Source organism: Salvia miltiorrhiza, chromosome 4 (assembly GCF_028751815.1).
Source record: "Salvia miltiorrhiza cultivar Shanhuang (shh) chromosome 4, IMPLAD_Smil_shh, whole genome shotgun sequence".
NCBI classification, from domain to species: Eukaryota; Viridiplantae; Streptophyta; class Magnoliopsida; order Lamiales; family Lamiaceae; genus Salvia; species Salvia miltiorrhiza.
Window position 1 is genome coordinate 43773345 of NC_080390.1, and position 16020 is coordinate 43789364.

The window sequence follows — 16020 nt, forward strand, 5'->3', positions numbered from 1 at the left end:
TCCAGATGAAAAATCTCTGCACTGCGCTTCAGTCCAGCATACTCTTCAAGCTATGGAAATGGGTTGTTGAATAAAGTAGTGTTATTAATGAATATCATATATAATTTACAAAAACGAATCGAACTTCAATTATGAGTAATTAGCTGTACGTAAAATAACACATGTATCATTATAATAATTTCGAATACAATGCCTAATAAATCGAATTAGTACTAAAATTATTATAAATATGGATTTACGAGATATGTCAAAAACCAAAAAAAATTAGATTCATTAATTATTTATTCTTATTCGAAAGATTAATGTTTATTATTCTAAACAAAAATATATAGCCTTATGAATGTGAATAGTTGTTTCATTCAAGTATGTAGAAGCAATAATTAACAAATCCATATTTCAAAACAAAATGAGTTTATAGATCTCGAAAAAACATAAAATATAATTTGTTATATTACATTCTTTTGTCTGTTTTTGAATTTTTCTTTTTAAATAATGCACATATGGGGAATTGAACATGGTTGGGTGAAGGGGGGACCATCTCGACAGAAAGAACCAAACATGTACTGAGTTACTTTCGATTAAATAGTCTAACACAGTACAAAACCATGAAAGTATTTTCCCACCATGAAACCATAAATATTCAAACACAGTATAGCAGATCTGAGTTTTCGATATGTTTTAAAAATTGTCATTTACATTCTTAGGGCTGAAAAATCAATAGAAATCAGAAAATGCAATTGCCAGCATCATATTTCGAATGAAATCACTATGCAAACGACAACAACAAGTAATTTTTGAAATAATTTTTCATACAGAGCTGCCAAAAAATTTCGAACTGACCTTGTTCGATTTGATGGAATCGGAAGCCGAGTTTTGTTTCCTTTTCGAACAAACCTCGTTCGCTTTGCTCGAATCGAAATGTGAAATATGTTCGGTGGCCTTCAATTTGCAGAAAGAAGATAGAAGGAGTTTTTTGGCTGGCGTGAATTTTGGGATGTGGAGAAATCTTCCAGATTTACCTCATCTTGTAAATTCCCAATTAACCCCCTAAGCTGTAAAATATTGGCTGCAATTAATTAGTGGCGTGTTTTTTTTTTTAATTTGGCTGAAAATCACAAGCCGTCGGATTTGGGAGATCGAATGGTAGATATCTATTCTCTATTCTCTACTAATCACTTATTCTCTATAGATCCCTCATATATATATATATATATATATATATATATATATATATATATATAGGGAGAGGTTCAGGAAAGAACCATAAATAAAAGAAGACCGGAGAACCATTTTCAGCCATTCGATCATCAAGATCTACGGTGGATGCATCATCTTGTTGGATGAATGCAGATCCTGGGTTCGAATCCTGAAGGGAGCATTTTTTTTTTATTTTTTTGAGTGCATTAATTTTAACAGCGGATGCATTAATTTTTACAGTTAATGCATTAGATTTGATGGTTCTCCCGTTCTCACAAATAATGTAGTTCTCTCTAGAACCACACCCTATATATATATATGTGTCAATATATAAAAGTAGCCACTTTCATATAGTAAAAATAAATTTTAGCCTATAGGATAAAAACATAAAATTTTAGCCAGTTTTTATGCGAAAAGACTGAAATACCCCTTTATATAAATGGGTGAAAAGACTGAAATCTTAATCCCTATCTCTTCTCGTCTCTTCTCTTCTCGCTCTCTCTCCGCTCTCGCTCTCGCTCTCTCTTCTTTACCCGGTGCTGCCGCCGCCGCCTGCTGATTTTCCGACGAATGATCCGCTGATAGAAACTCAATCCAGAGGCGATGGATTCTGGAAAGGATGATGTGCTGCTTTGTGTTGCTGCGGTTTGTTGGATGCTTGTTTCTGAGGAGGATTATGCAGTCAGATGCTTCCTGGATTGTTTGCTGAACTCCGTGGAATTGAGCGAAATAGTTGTCAATTGTGGTCTTCACTGTTGATTTTGAGGTTAGGAGAATCGTGGAAGAGAATCCCCATTTAGTTTCAACCACTTTTCAAAACCCCCAAAATGCAACCGCCCCCCAAAATCGCCACCGCGATGTCGTCGTCGCAGCAGATCGAGTCCCACCGCGAGAACGCCGAGGTGTATAACGGCAACGCCGAGGTGTACACCGGCAACGCCGGGTGCAAGCAGAAGTCGAAGGAGCTGCTGGAGACTAGTAACTTCTCGCAATTACTAGGAATAGGTAATCAAACTTATGGTTTGTTTATATAGGTAGATGTAAAAGATGTGTTGCTGATGAGAGTATTTAATTGATATTCAAACAGATTGAATGACATTAACTGTTGATTGTGAATGTGAGAATTTGAGTGTTTTTCCTTCCTCTAATTATGTATTTGGGGATTGTGTTGGTGGAAATGTTTGGACATCCAAGTTTCTTGCGTTGAATATCGAGATTATCATATTGGAGAGAATCAACACATATTGGAAGCTTTCTCATTATGTATATTGTTCAATGCACCGCTTTCGCTTGGTTCCGCTTCGATGAGAAGATCTCCGCCAGAAGCTATCACTTGTTGCCGGAACTGAGGATGATGAAGCCATTTCTCCGGTGATGCTAATTATGTCGAATTATGTAATTTTTTTTTTCTATAATTTTAGTTTGAGATTACTACTTATTTGATTTTTGGAGAGGTTGTGTGTGGTATACGAGGAATTAATTGAGAAAGATCATTGCTGCTTGTGTTGTTTGTGGATTGATGCTTTGTTATCTGTACAATTTTTTAGTTTTATTTTTTCGTGAATAATAATTCTCATTTGCTTATGTTTTAAATACTATCTGATTTCTCTCTCTTTAAGTTTTGAAATAGATTTTAATATCTCTCTCTCTCATCTGGTGATTCTTTTAGGATTAGAAGTTCATTTTTCAATACTTAGAGAAATATAAAATTGATTAATGTTCTTGAATTCACGACCACATATATGAATTCACAACTTAATATTCTTGAATTTACGACCACATCTATGAATTCACAACTTAATATTCTTGAATTCACGACTAAAACTTGAATTCACAATTAAAATAAATTCTAGTTTTAGTTGTGAATTCAAACTTTAAAAACTCAAATTCACAACTACTTGAATTCACAACCAAAATAAATTCTAGTTCTGAATTAAATTCAGGTTGTGAATTCGACTGATTGTGAATTCACAACCAACATAAATCTGGTTGTGAATAAAATTTTGGTTGTGAATTCGTTTGTTGTGAATTCACAACCAAAAAATTCTAGTTGTGAATTAATTTTTGGTTGTGAATTCGACTGATTGTGAATTAAATTTTGGCTGTGAATTCGACTAGTTGTGAATTCACAAACAAAAAATTCTGGTTGAGAATTCGACTGGTTGTGAATTCTCAATTCACAACCAGTGTGAATTCACAACCAAAAATTTTTGGTTGTGAATTCACACTGGTTGTGAATTGCGGGATTTTTTAAAGGGGTGATGTAAAGTGGCCATTTTTTTAATTTTTAATGTGGAAGGGTATTTTGGTAACAGTGGCCATTTTTTTATGTTTTTATTTTAGTGGACAATTTTTAAGTTTACTATTTCAAAGTGGCCATTTTAAAAATCCACTCTATATATATATATATATATATATACGGTGTGGTTCTAGAGAGAACTACATTATTTATGAGAACGTGAGAACCATCAAATCTAATGCATTCACTGTAAAAATTAATGCATTCGCTGTTAAAATTAATGCACTCAAAAAAATAAAAAAAATTGCTCCCTTCAGGATTCGAACCCAGGATCTGCATTCATCCAACAAGATGATACATCCACCGTAGATCTTGCTGATCGAATGGCTGAAAATGGTTCTCTGTTCTTTTTTTATTTATGGTTCTTTCTTGAACCTCTCCCTATATATATATATATATATATATATGGCCTAAACGGCCCATTTTGATCCAATGTGTTAAGATGTTACTCCCTCCGTCCCACTAGACTTGGCACTTTTGAGTTGGGCACGGAGATTAAGAATAAAGGGTTAAGAGTGTAAAGTAGGTAGGGTCCACTTATTTTATGTGAGTAGAGAAAGTAGGGACCACATACTATTTTAGGAAAGTGCCAATTCTAGTGGGACAAACAAAAAAGGCAAGTGTGCCAAGTCTAGTGGGACGGAGAGAGTATTTGATTATCTTGATGCATTAAGTATGTCCTATGTGATAATATGTAAGTATATTTGTTCATTGATGAAATGTATGATTTTATATGACGAATTGTTCAACCATAAGATTAGATTATGAAAGCTTTATTACATAGAGAAACTTATCTTTTGGTCCAACTCGTAGATTGTTAAAAATGCCTCGATGAAGAAGGTACAGAAATCTAGACGATGATATAGAAGCATATTGACAGCCTACGCCGCCACCACCTCAAGATAAGAGAGTATAAGACCTTTTCTTATGGCAAAACCCACCGACTTTCGAGGGCACTATACACCCCGCAGAGACAGAAGATTGGATTAGGGCAATGGAACGAATCTTTAGATTTATGAGATACAATGACGTTGAGCGTTTTATGTGCATGTCGTACCAGCTAAAAGGAACAACAAACTATTGGTGGGAAGTTAAGCAAAAAACTATGGCCCCGGATCAATTAGATGAACTTACTTGGGATGTTTTTAAGACTGATCTATGTGAGAAATTCATACCTAGGAGCTATAGGAAAAAGAGGGAAATGGAATTTACAACTTTAAGACAAGATAACAGAACCGTAGCGGAGTACAATCGACTATTCTGCGATTTGGCTCACTATGCACCGTATAGAGTGGATACGGACGAGAAAATGTCTGAGCTATTCTGCGCCGGACTACGGCAAGAGATAAATAGTTGTATTAGCAAGTCAGACGTCACTTTCCTACGCCGAGACCTTAAACAGAGCCTTAGATATGGAGTTAGCAATGCAGCTAGAGAAAGCGGCATGCGCACCAGTGCCCTCACCAGCCCAATAACGCAGGTATCAAACACTCCCTACTCCAGTCAAGGACAAAAAGAGAAACGCAAGTGGGAGAACCACAGACCCGAGGTTAAGAGGCCATGGCAAGGCCAAAACGCTCAGCCTTCTTTTATGAAGCACGATAAGCCAACACCTTATAGTGGACCAACATCACACCCCAGACCCCGAGGGATACCCATTTGTCCTAAGTGAAACAAGTTACATACAGGAGTGTGTAGAGCTGGAAACCCTACCTGTTTCACTTGCGGGAAATCGGGGCATTACTCGAGTCGGTGCCCCAATTGACCGCACGGGATGAGTGGATGAAGGCCCAATCAGTTTCCAACCCCACAACTCAGGGCAATGGAAGGAATTCTTCCTCTACCTCAACTACTGCAACAACAACCTTTCCGCCGTCAAAACCAGCCTAATAGGCATCTACATGTACCTCAAGCTGAGAAACCACTGCAATATAAAAGGATGTACGCTATCGACCAGAAAAATCAGGATAAGAATCGAGGAAACCTAACAGGTGTTGGGGAACTGAAAGGTGTACCTATTATTATTCTCTTTGATACGAGCGCATCACATTCTTTCATCTCATATTCATGTGTGGATACGTTAGAACTGAACGTAGAACCAGCCTAACAACACTTAAGGGTAGCCAGTCCCTTAGGAAAGGTCACCACAGCTACGCATGTGTGTCCTAACTTAGAATTCGAATTAGGACCTCTTAAGCTTAAGGCTAAGACGTTGAGACTTATGCGGATGTGGAGCACATATATCATTTTGGGAATGGACTGGTTAGCAGAGCACTACGCGGTAATACAGTGCGAGAAAAGGCGAATATCATTCCAGCCACCAGGCAAGGAACCTACGTGTTTTTATGCTATTGAGAGAAAATAGAAAAAGACATCGATCATGTAAGCTTTACAAGCAAGCAAGATACTAAAGGAAAAAGGGTGCGACAACATATTTAGTATACTTGAACCAAGAAGATGAAACACAAATAAAGATCAAAGATGTACCCATAGTGCGAGAGTATTAAGACGTTTTCCCCGATATTCTACCAGGACTGCCACCGAAGCGACAATTGGAGTTCACGGTCGATTTAGAACCCAGAGCAACACCAATATCCAAGCCACCATATAGGATGGCGCCGACAGAGTTGCAAGAACTGAAGTTACAATGACAAACGTTATTGAATATAAAATTTATTCGACCCAGTGTTTTGCCTTTGGGAGCTCCGGTCCTATTTGTCAAAAAGAAGGATGGAAGTTTAATATTGTGCATCGACTATCGAGAATTGAACAAGGTGACCCTAAAGAACAAGTATCCGTTACCACGGATAGATGATTTATTTGATCAACTTCAAAGAGCACGCGCCTTTTCGAACATTGATTTAAGGACAGGGTGTCACCAATTGAGGATACGACCTGAGGATATTCCAAAGACGGTTTTTCGCACGAGATACAGACAGTATTAGTTCATAGTGATGCCTTTTGGACTAATAGACACCCCCGCAATATAAATGGATCTTATAAAAAGAGTGTTTTCGCGAATTTTTGAATCAATTCGTGTTAGTGTTTACAGACGGCATCTTAATTTACTCAAAGAATAAGAAAGAGCACGAAGAACACCTCAAGATTGTGCTAGAAAAGCTAAGAGTTGAAAAGCTTTATGCCAAGTTTAGCAAATGTGAGTTTTGGCTACGAGAAGTCAATTTCTTAGGCCACGTCATTTCAGGCTTTTCAGCTGAAGGAATCAAAGTGGATCCCGCCAAAGTTCAAGCAGTGCAAGAATGGAGATCACCAACGACACCTCATGAGATTCGTAGTTTCCTAGGATTAGCAGGCTACGACTCATTCGTTCTTTCGCTCCTTGCTCGCGGAGCTCCATACCGAAAAAAGAAAAAAAAGAAAAAAACGATTTCTTGGCAACTTGGACAACATATTTGGTTAGCGGGTATAAAACTTGGCACGCTCTTGACTAAGAATCGAGTCGAACTTAGCCGTCGTTACGATATTCTCTCAGAAGAATTGAATTCTGATACAATTGTAGATTATATATACTTCCTCCGTCCCACTATAAGGTACTCAAAACTTTTCGGCACGAGAATTATGAAGAAGGTGTAAATGTAATAAAAGTGGTAGGGTCCATACATTTTTGAAAGGTTAAACTTTGCCATTTGTAGAAATATGCCTCTTATAGCAGGATAACCCAAAATAGAATATATGCCACTTTTCCGTGAGTATTATTTTTATATCCTTCTTCTTTCACTAGGGCGAAAGATGAGTTTAATTATTGTGAACCGAATTTAGCAAGTTCATATTTTGTTCTTCACTTGAAGGAAGACACTCGGTTTTCCACCACGGTCTGGATTTTGTGAGTCGTTTGAGGTGCCGTCGTCGACGGGGAAGGAATATATGAAATATTAATTTGTTGCCAATAATATTATTCAAAAAAAAATTGTTGATTTGTCTAGGACAGGAGGTGACTAGAAGTTGTAGATTTGTGGAGATCTCCACCAATTCTTTCGGATTTTACAATCCATTTAAATAATGTCTATATTTTGTCATTATTGATTTAGAATTGTAGTATTATTTTATAGGATTCTCCATTAATTCCTAGATTTCAATTGTTATATATATATATATATATATATATATATATATAATTGTGTTTATTAAATTTTCATTTGTTTAAAATACAACAATGGCGTTCTATTAGAGCATCTCCAATGCAAGTGTCTTAGGTTGTGTCTTAGGTCCACAACCCTTGTATCTTAGGTTGTGTCTTAGATTTTCATTTCCACAAAATCCTCAATTCTATACTTTAATTTTAAAATTCCAAATTTTCATTAAAATTAAAATTCAACATTACAATAATTAAAATAAAATTAAAGACTTAATTAAAATACGATAATAAAAAAAATACGATAATGTGAAAAGTTAAAAAAAAAATTGAAAACCTAAACTACCGTTGAGAATGCAACGGTCAGATTAAAAAAAAATGAAACGGTAAAAATAATGGAAATAAAATCGATTTTCAATTTTTTTTATTGGGTGCGTCCGCCGGCGGACCATACATATTCCACCATCACCCCAGGTCGCTGCTTCATCTCGGCTTCGACCCCCTTCGTGTCTCCAGTGCGGCGCGTCTTCGCTCGCATCGCTTCAACGTCGGGCGAACGCTCCGCGTTGAAGATGCTCTTAGTATAAGATTGTCAGTCATGATATTTTTGTTACAATCTTAATAATTTGAAACTTTTATTGATATTATCGATAATTTATGATATTTTTAAAACAAGAACTATAATTTAAACCCTTTATTGATATTTACCTTTGTTCTTTAGCATCTCCCCTTTTATATTTGAAGGAATATATGTGTATCGTATAAACCACTTTACTAGTGCGCCCTTGGTTGTTTCTAACCCGAAGAAAGAGAAGAGTAGAAGAAAAAAAGGAAATAAATGGGTTTGCAACCACGTGTTTGCTTTCGAAGCAATTGCATCTTTGCTTTGAAAAGGCCCATTTTTAAAAGAAATAAAAATAAACATAGCAGCAGGCACATTATTAACAGCTAGTCAACTCTATCTTGAAAAAAGCAGACTTAAATGGCATGGCAAGGCAAGCACAACCCATATTTTGGTTTATTCCTGATTCCGTGTCCGGGAAATGTCGGTTTCGTGCGGCGCTGAATGGGTGGTGGTGCTGGGGTGCATGCGGTGGGCGTGGAAGCGCTGCACCTACATCGGCTCCGACGACAGCGCCACGTGGGGCAGCGCCAGCGCAGACGAATTCGAGGCGATCCCCCGCGCGTGCCGCACAATCCTGGGCGTGTACGAGCCCGGCACCCAATGGGTGAAGCCGGAGTGGGTGGTGAAGCGCGCCAACTACGAGCAGACCCTGGGCAACGCTCCGCCCTACTTGATCTACGCTGACCACCAGAACCGCGAGATAGTCCTGGCCATCCGCGGCCTGAATTTGGCGAATCAGAGCGACTACAGGGTGCTGCTGGACAACCGGCTGGGGATGCAGATGTTCGACGGCGGCTACGTGCACAACGGGCTGCTCAAGTCGGCGGTGTGGATGCTGAAGAGGGAGTCGGAGACGTTGAGGAGGTTGTGGGAGGAGAATGGGAGGGAATACAAGATGGTGTTTGCAGGGCATTCTCTGGGTTCCGGAGTTGCGGCTCTGCTCGCCGTCATCGTCGCCAACCATGCCCACCAACTTGGCGGCCTTCCCAGGACTTTGTTGAGGTGCTATGCGGTGGCGCCCGCCCGCTGCATGTCGCTCAACCTCGCCGTTAAGTACGCCGATATTATACACTCGCTCGTGCTGCAGGTCACTCTCTCTTATCTCCAAAATCAATTTCTATATAAACCCACCCTTGTTCATCAACAAAAACTCTACAACCATCTACACCATATGATTAATCACAAATTCTGCATTTATGACCCAACATACAAACTTTGTAATGGAACCAATGGCATCTGGCCAGAGAACAAGGTCAAGGTGAACATTGAGGCATTTAAACTGTATAACAGAAGCACTAATTGAGTATTGAAACTTTTTTTTATTTTTTTTGAGGGAAAGAGTATTGAAACTTAATAAGCCCATCTCTGTTTTTTCTTTGTCTTAGAGCAATAGCATAGCTTGTAGAATAATAGCGGTTGCTTTAGTAATTAAGAACTTGCAGCATCTAAAGAAAAGATGACAGTAGGAGACCATTTTTCAATCACACACAATAATCTTCTACCAAGTGAAAGCTGTTCTTTTCCTCAACAAAAATTAGAGCGTTAGCAATTTCTATATTCTTCTTCTGCAAGAGCGTTTCAAATGAAAGGAAAATTGGAGTTAGTACTTGCTTACTTTTAGCATAACTTTGACTCACGCAGCAAGCTGAGTAGAGTGGCAGAAAAATTTAAGTGTATTTGTGTTTACTTGTGGTGTTGCCTTCTAAACCGAGAGGTGAAAGTCTTGAATCTTGTCCTGCAACTATATAACTGCTGAAATGATGCTGGCGACCACAGAGATGAAAGGGCTATCAAGTAGACTAACTCCTTGAGTGATGCACACCTAGAGTAATGACCAGCAAATAAGTAATGAGAAGCAAAAAACTAAGATAGAACCTTAAACAGACTCCCAAATGTTATGTATATATTGCGTTCTTCCTCACATTAAGAAGATAATAGTAGAGCATACGAGGCACCAGTATTATGCATCGAGATACTAACCAACAGAATATGCATGACACCAGGCAAAATATCTGACAAAAAATAAATTGAGAATCTTGAGACAAAAATGTCATCAAGACAATAACAGCCACGAACGAGAAAGCACTATGTGCAGCAAACATTAAAAGACTATAAGAAGACAATATCAGGATAAAAATATATCTGTGGCAAAAGAATTTTAGGCTGTGAAATGTGCATAGAGACATCAAAAGTTTTGCTTTGCTAACTAAGCATCTGCAAGTTAAAGTTTTTCTGCATTATCTTGCCACTACATGCATGAAAATCTTTGAAAAATGTTACATTGGATTCACATGGTGCTAAGAATGCAAAGCACTAAATTTGGTCACAACTAACCTCCTTGAGTCAGATGGAGAACCTTCTATATTCGAGCCTCTGTTGTCTAAGATTTTGATGTCAGCACCATGGCATAAAGAACTCAATACATATACCTCATCTTCCATCAGGATGATTTCTTGCCAAGAACACCAACCCCATTAGAAGACATATTCAAATCTGTCTTCTGGTAAGTTATTACTAGCTAATAGTATTCAGACTCCATATGAACCCTTTAAAGATTATGTATTATTCAGTTTTTGCCACTTAAAACGAGTGAAATTTACCATCATTTAAACCAGGCCGTAATGCTTTGGACAGTTTGCCCTGCTTATTGTTTTTCGTGTGCCTGAGGGATACATTCATACCTGAAGGCAGAAAACTGAAGGATCAAAGACGACTTTATGCTCCTGGTCGCATGTATCATATTGTCGAAAGAAAGTTTTGCCGGTAAACTGCTAAAGACAATCAGAGTTACTTGTTTCAGCATAAATACCTTGATTTCTCTGAAATTTGCCTTAACAGATGTGGAAGATTTCCTCCGGAGGTTAGAACAGCTATTCCTGTGGATGGAAGATTTGAGCATATTGTCTTATCATGCAACGCTACATCGGATCATGCTATTGTTTGGATAGAAAGAGAGGCACAGAAGGCCTTGAAAGTAAGTATTTGCATTAATCTCCTTTTCATTTTTCATCATATTTTATCATCTGTCTATGCACTCCAGTCTCTTGCAAGCTGGTTTGATGTTCTTCTTCAAATATTTCTTAGAAAAAGTGTATTTCCATGCAGAATTTACAGGAGCTTAATAAGGAGACTGTCATGACTCCGCCAAAAGTAGAGAAATTCAATAGGAAGCTGACATTAGAAAAGGAGCACAAGGATGCATTGGAGAGAGCCGTAAGTTTGAATATACCTCATGCTGAAACATCATACGAAGAATCATCTGGCAACAATGAAGAGGGAACTTCACAAGCCACAAACTTGGAAACTTGCAACGACAATGCAGAAGATTCCTCAGAAAAGGAAAAACCAGTTTGTAAAGACCCGAGGACCAACTGGGACGAAGTAGTTGAGAAGCTTTTCAAGAAAAACGAATCCGGGAAAATGCTCCTCAAAAGAGATGTCTCTGAGTCCATAAAATGCTCTAACTAATTAACCAGTTTCTGCAAATTTGTATCTATCTCTGTTTGTGTTTTCTTAGCATTCTTTTCTCTCAACTAATATTATTTTGTTGTTCAGTTGTAAATTAGTGTGCAGATCATTGTAAAACAGTCTTAACATATATTTCTTCAATAGTGGTATATGTTGTACACTTGTACTAGAGCATTTTTTAATTATACAACAGAATTGCTGGCTGGCAATCCAACTAAATGTTTTATAACCTTACTTTTCCCTCAACTAAATGTTGTGTTTTCTTAGCATTCTTTTCTCTCAACTAAATGTTTTATAACCTTAACATTGTAATCAAATTGAGAGACATTACTAAAACACTTACAACAATATCGAGATCTTTTCCAGACTTTGAAGGAGCATGTGCAATTCCGTAGCTTGTGGATCAAAATCATTTCTTGCTACAAACTCATGAACTGCATCTTTAATCTGAATCCAGCTTCTACCAGGAAGCTTTCCCTGCGTTCTTTCTCTCATCTCTTTCCTTATGTCAATCACTCTATCCCATTCCTTCTTACTCGCATACATGTTAGATGCGAGCACGGCGGCTCCTCCTCTCTCCTTCAACGCCTCCATCTTTCTCAAAACAGCTTCACCAAACTCCAACTCATTATGAAGCCTACAACTACTCAGCAAAGATCCCAACACAGTCAGATTAGGCTCCATCGGCATACTCTCAACTACACTATAAGCTCGTTCGATCATCCCAGCTCTCCCCAAGAGGTCAACAAGGCATCCATAGTGCCGAAGATCAGGCTCAATCCTGTGCTTTCTGCTCATCGACTCAAAAATGGATAGACCTTGGTCGAGCAGGCCAGAGTGCGCACATGCTGAAAGAATCGCGACAAGGGTCACAGCATCGGGCACAAGTCCGTGGAGTTGCTCCATTTGAGAGAACATGCGCAGCGCATCCAGTCCTCGGCCATGCATACCGTATGCTGTGATAACGGCCGTCCAAGAATACAAATCCTTCTTCACATTCTGAATTTCGTTGAAAACTCTGGCTGCGTTGCTCAAGTCTCCACATTTTGCATAGGCATCAATCAGAGAATTAGCAACGGATACATCGGTTTCCATCCATCCAGCCTTCTCTAAGAAAGTGTGCAAGCATTTGGTAAGGTTTGCATATCCTAGACCGCCACAAGCTGACATTGTAGAGATGATTGCGACAACATTTGGCTGCGGCTCACAATCTTCAGCCATCAAATTTCGGAAAACTCCAAGTGCTTCACCATAACTGGATTGCGCGACGAGTCCTGATATCAAGCTTGTCCATGTAACAATATCTCTCTCAGACATTTCAGCAAACACCTTTCGTGCATCTATCGACGAATCCCGGATTGCATAAGCGTTAAGGACGGAATTCTGAAAAAATAAACATTGATCAAAACCCAGTTTGAGGGCGGGGCAATGAACTTGTTTCACAAATCCCAAATCCAAACTAGGCCCGCCAGCCTGGAGCAAGAATGGGAATGTATATTTGTCGGGGAGCATATTTTCTCTCAGCATTTTGGTGTAATAATGTAGAGCAATCGCTGGATCGAAGCCTGCGAAGAATCTAATCATCGTATTCCAAGAAAAAATGTTGGGTCTTTCCATCCTACTGAAGATCTGAATCCCAAACTCCGAATTTTCGATGCGGTCACATTCTTTCGATTCAATCAAGCTCAAATAGAGTATATGACCCATGATGAACGGGTTGCGGTGAAGACCCGATACAAATACGTAAGCAACAAATTGCTTGAGATGATGAAGTGTTTTCATGCATTGTTTCTCGATAATTTGCAATCTGGGGTGCCTTTGAAACAACTGGTTGTGTTGAACCCAGCTGCAAGAATCAGCTTGCGAAGAAAAATTGAATCTTTTGCAAAGACCAAACCACGGTGGTGATGATCCTGATATTTGCTTAAGAATAACAAATCGATTCTTTAGGAAAAGAATTTTGAATGGCATTCCAGATTTATAATTGACGATGCGTGAGGAATTAGGCACCGTGAGCGTTGAAGAGTTTCTGTCACAGACTGCTGTCACCTACGTTCGTTGAGTTCATTTGGTGATGGACCGCGTTTGCTCTGTAAATGTAAAACCAACACCAAAAGCATCAATACTTTTTTTTGAAGCCAGGCAAAAGCATCAATTCTGATATTTCTTTTGACAGAACCGGTGAGCGAGAAGAAGAAGAAGAACGCAGTGTGAAAGAGAAAAGAAAATTAAATAAAAAGATTTTCGTGGGCTGATATTTAACTAGTTGGGCTTATTTATTTATATTGGACGTCTTTTCTCTTTTTTTTTATCTCCTCTAATCAACTAGCTAGTGCCAGTGGGTTTATTTCTATTGGGCTTATCTATATAAATTTTACTCCATTCGTTCTATTGTAATTAAATGCCTCAGTTTTTATTGTAATGTCTCGTTACAAAAATCTCATTCTTTTTTTGATAAATAATTAAAATATTAATTAGCGAATGGGCCCACCACATACTCTGTCTGTATACCTATTTTTACAAATATCAATTTATTTCTCACTTTCCATCAATTTACTTTATGTACTAATTATACATATCTTCATCTTTGTGCCGAAAGTAATAAGACATTTATAATGAAACGGATGGAGTAATAAAATAATGGACCTTATAAAAACATGTGTTTTATAAAAATCTGAAGTAAGAAAAAAATAATATCTATTTTTATTGTGATAAATAATACTAGTACTTTTTTCGTCTACAAAAATTCTTAATTTCTTTTGTCCGTTCATAAAAACTTTTCTTATTTTATTTTAAATAATCTCACTAACTATTACCCTCTCTCTAAAAAACATCCAAACAGTACAAATTTATATATGTAAACAACAAGGTCTAGGATATAAACTCCAGCGCTCCTCTTCCTCAAAGTCCAAAAACTATTACCAATTTAAAACTCCTATATATTATGCACTCTTTAAATCAGTTGTTTTCCAAAATCGAAGTCCCAAAACTATTACCGTTAAAACTCCTACATATATTTGCACTGTTTAAATCAGTTGTTTTCCAAAAGCGATATGTAGGGGTGGGAATTTCGGGATCGGGTAATCGGGTACCCGATACCCGACCCGAAAAAATCGGGTATCGGGTACCCTATACCCGAAAAATTAGGGGTCGGGGTCGGGTTCGGGTTCGGGTATTTAGGGTGTTAAAAAATCGGGTATCGGGTATACCCGAAATACCCGATTTTTTAATTAAATGTATTTAAATTATATAATTAAATTTAATTTTAAAATATCTGAAATTGAAGTCGGTTGAGCCCCTGATTCTCCTTATTCCTTATTTCCCTTAATTCTCCTAATTCCCCTAATTCCTTATTTCCCTTAATTCTCCTTCCTTCGCCAATTTCCCTATTTCCCTTCTTCCTTCGCGAGCCCCTCGCTCCTCGCCAGCCCGGCCGCCGCGCCCCTCGCCCACACCAGAGTCCAGCCCCGCCGTCGCCGCAACTCCCACCGCAACCCTCGCCCGTGTCCCCAGTCAGCAATCGCCTCGCCGTTCGCCGCCGCCGCAGCAGCCGTGCTGATGCAGCCCCGCCGTCGCCGCAACTCCCACCGCAACCCTCGCTTCTTCTTCTTCTTTTTTTTTTTTTTTTTTTTAAAAAAAAAAAACAGTTTTCGAATTTATTTAGTGGGGATTAATGGATCTGTGTGATTATAAAAAAAGAATTATTAGGGTTTTCGAATTTTGTTATGAACAAGATCTGTTATGAAATATTTTGTTATGAAAAGATCTGTTATGAAAAGAATTATTAGGGTTTTCGCTGGTGATTATAAAACAGCCCCCTCCGGCATGTTCTTTTCTGGATCTGCCTCTTCTCCCACAGCAACAGCGCCGCGCCGCCTCCGAGCTCCAAGCCTCCGACCATCGTCCTCTGCCTCTTCTCCCACCCCTACAGAGCTCCAAGCCTCCGACCATCGTCCTCTGCCTCTTCTCCCACCCCTACATTTCTGGATCTGGACATGCATTTTGATTTTTGGGCATCCAATTCATTAACAGCTCGGGTAAATTCGGGTACCCGAATACCCGATTCGGATACCCGAGTCGGGTATTAGGGTACCCGATTTAGTAATCGGGTTCGGGATCGGGTACTGTTTTTCACCGATTTTCGGGTTCGGGTACCCGATTTTTTCGGGTAGGGTACCCGAACCCGACCCGATTCCCACCCCTAGCGATATGCATGTTTAGAATATAATATAACATTTTTTTTTCGCCGGAAATTTCCAAATGTCTCATCTCATCTAGACTACTACAACTTGTTAGTCACTATCCATATCCACACAAGAGCTTTTAAGGATTTTATCC

The 16020-nt window shown here is 38.7% G+C and overlaps 2 protein-coding genes across 2 annotated transcripts; one reads left to right on the plus strand and one right to left on the minus strand.

Annotated features, from left to right (window-relative positions):
• The first annotated feature begins 8507 nt into the window (after positions 1–8507).
• Positions 8508–11842, plus strand: LOC131021884 (uncharacterized). Its single transcript, XM_057951210.1, has 5 exons — positions 8508–9301; positions 10659–10717; positions 10849–10977; positions 11053–11188; positions 11320–11842. Exons 1-5 carry the CDS (start codon positions 8633–8635, stop codon positions 11680–11682), a joined length of 1356 nt encoding a protein of 451 aa, XP_057807193.1. The 5' UTR covers positions 8508–8632; the 3' UTR covers positions 11683–11842.
• An 80-nt stretch (positions 11843–11922) lies between these two features.
• On the minus strand, positions 11923–13903 carry LOC131021883 (putative pentatricopeptide repeat-containing protein At3g28640). Its single transcript, XM_057951209.1, has one exon. The coding sequence runs from the start codon at positions 13651–13653 to the stop codon at positions 12022–12024; it is 1632 nt and encodes a 543-aa protein (XP_057807192.1). The 5' UTR covers positions 13654–13903; the 3' UTR covers positions 11923–12021.
• Positions 13904–16020: the final 2117 nt, after the last annotated feature.

Excerpts from the sequence above, each read along its gene's own strand:
- LOC131021883 (XM_057951209.1), bottom strand. The coding sequence starts at position 13,653 with ATGCCATTCAAAATTCTTTTCCTAAAGAATCGATTTGTTATTCTTAAG.
- LOC131021884 (XM_057951210.1), top strand. The coding sequence starts at position 8,633 with ATGTCGGTTTCGTGCGGCGCTGAATGGGTGGTGGTGCTGGGGTGCATG. Across the intron at positions 10,718-10,848 it reads ATATTCAAATCTGTCTTCTG|TTTGCCCTGCTTATTGTTTT; the intron begins GTAAGTTATTAC and ends TGCTTTGGACAG. Across the intron at positions 11,189-11,319 it reads AGGCACAGAAGGCCTTGAAA|AATTTACAGGAGCTTAATAA; the intron begins GTAAGTATTTGC and ends ATTTCCATGCAG.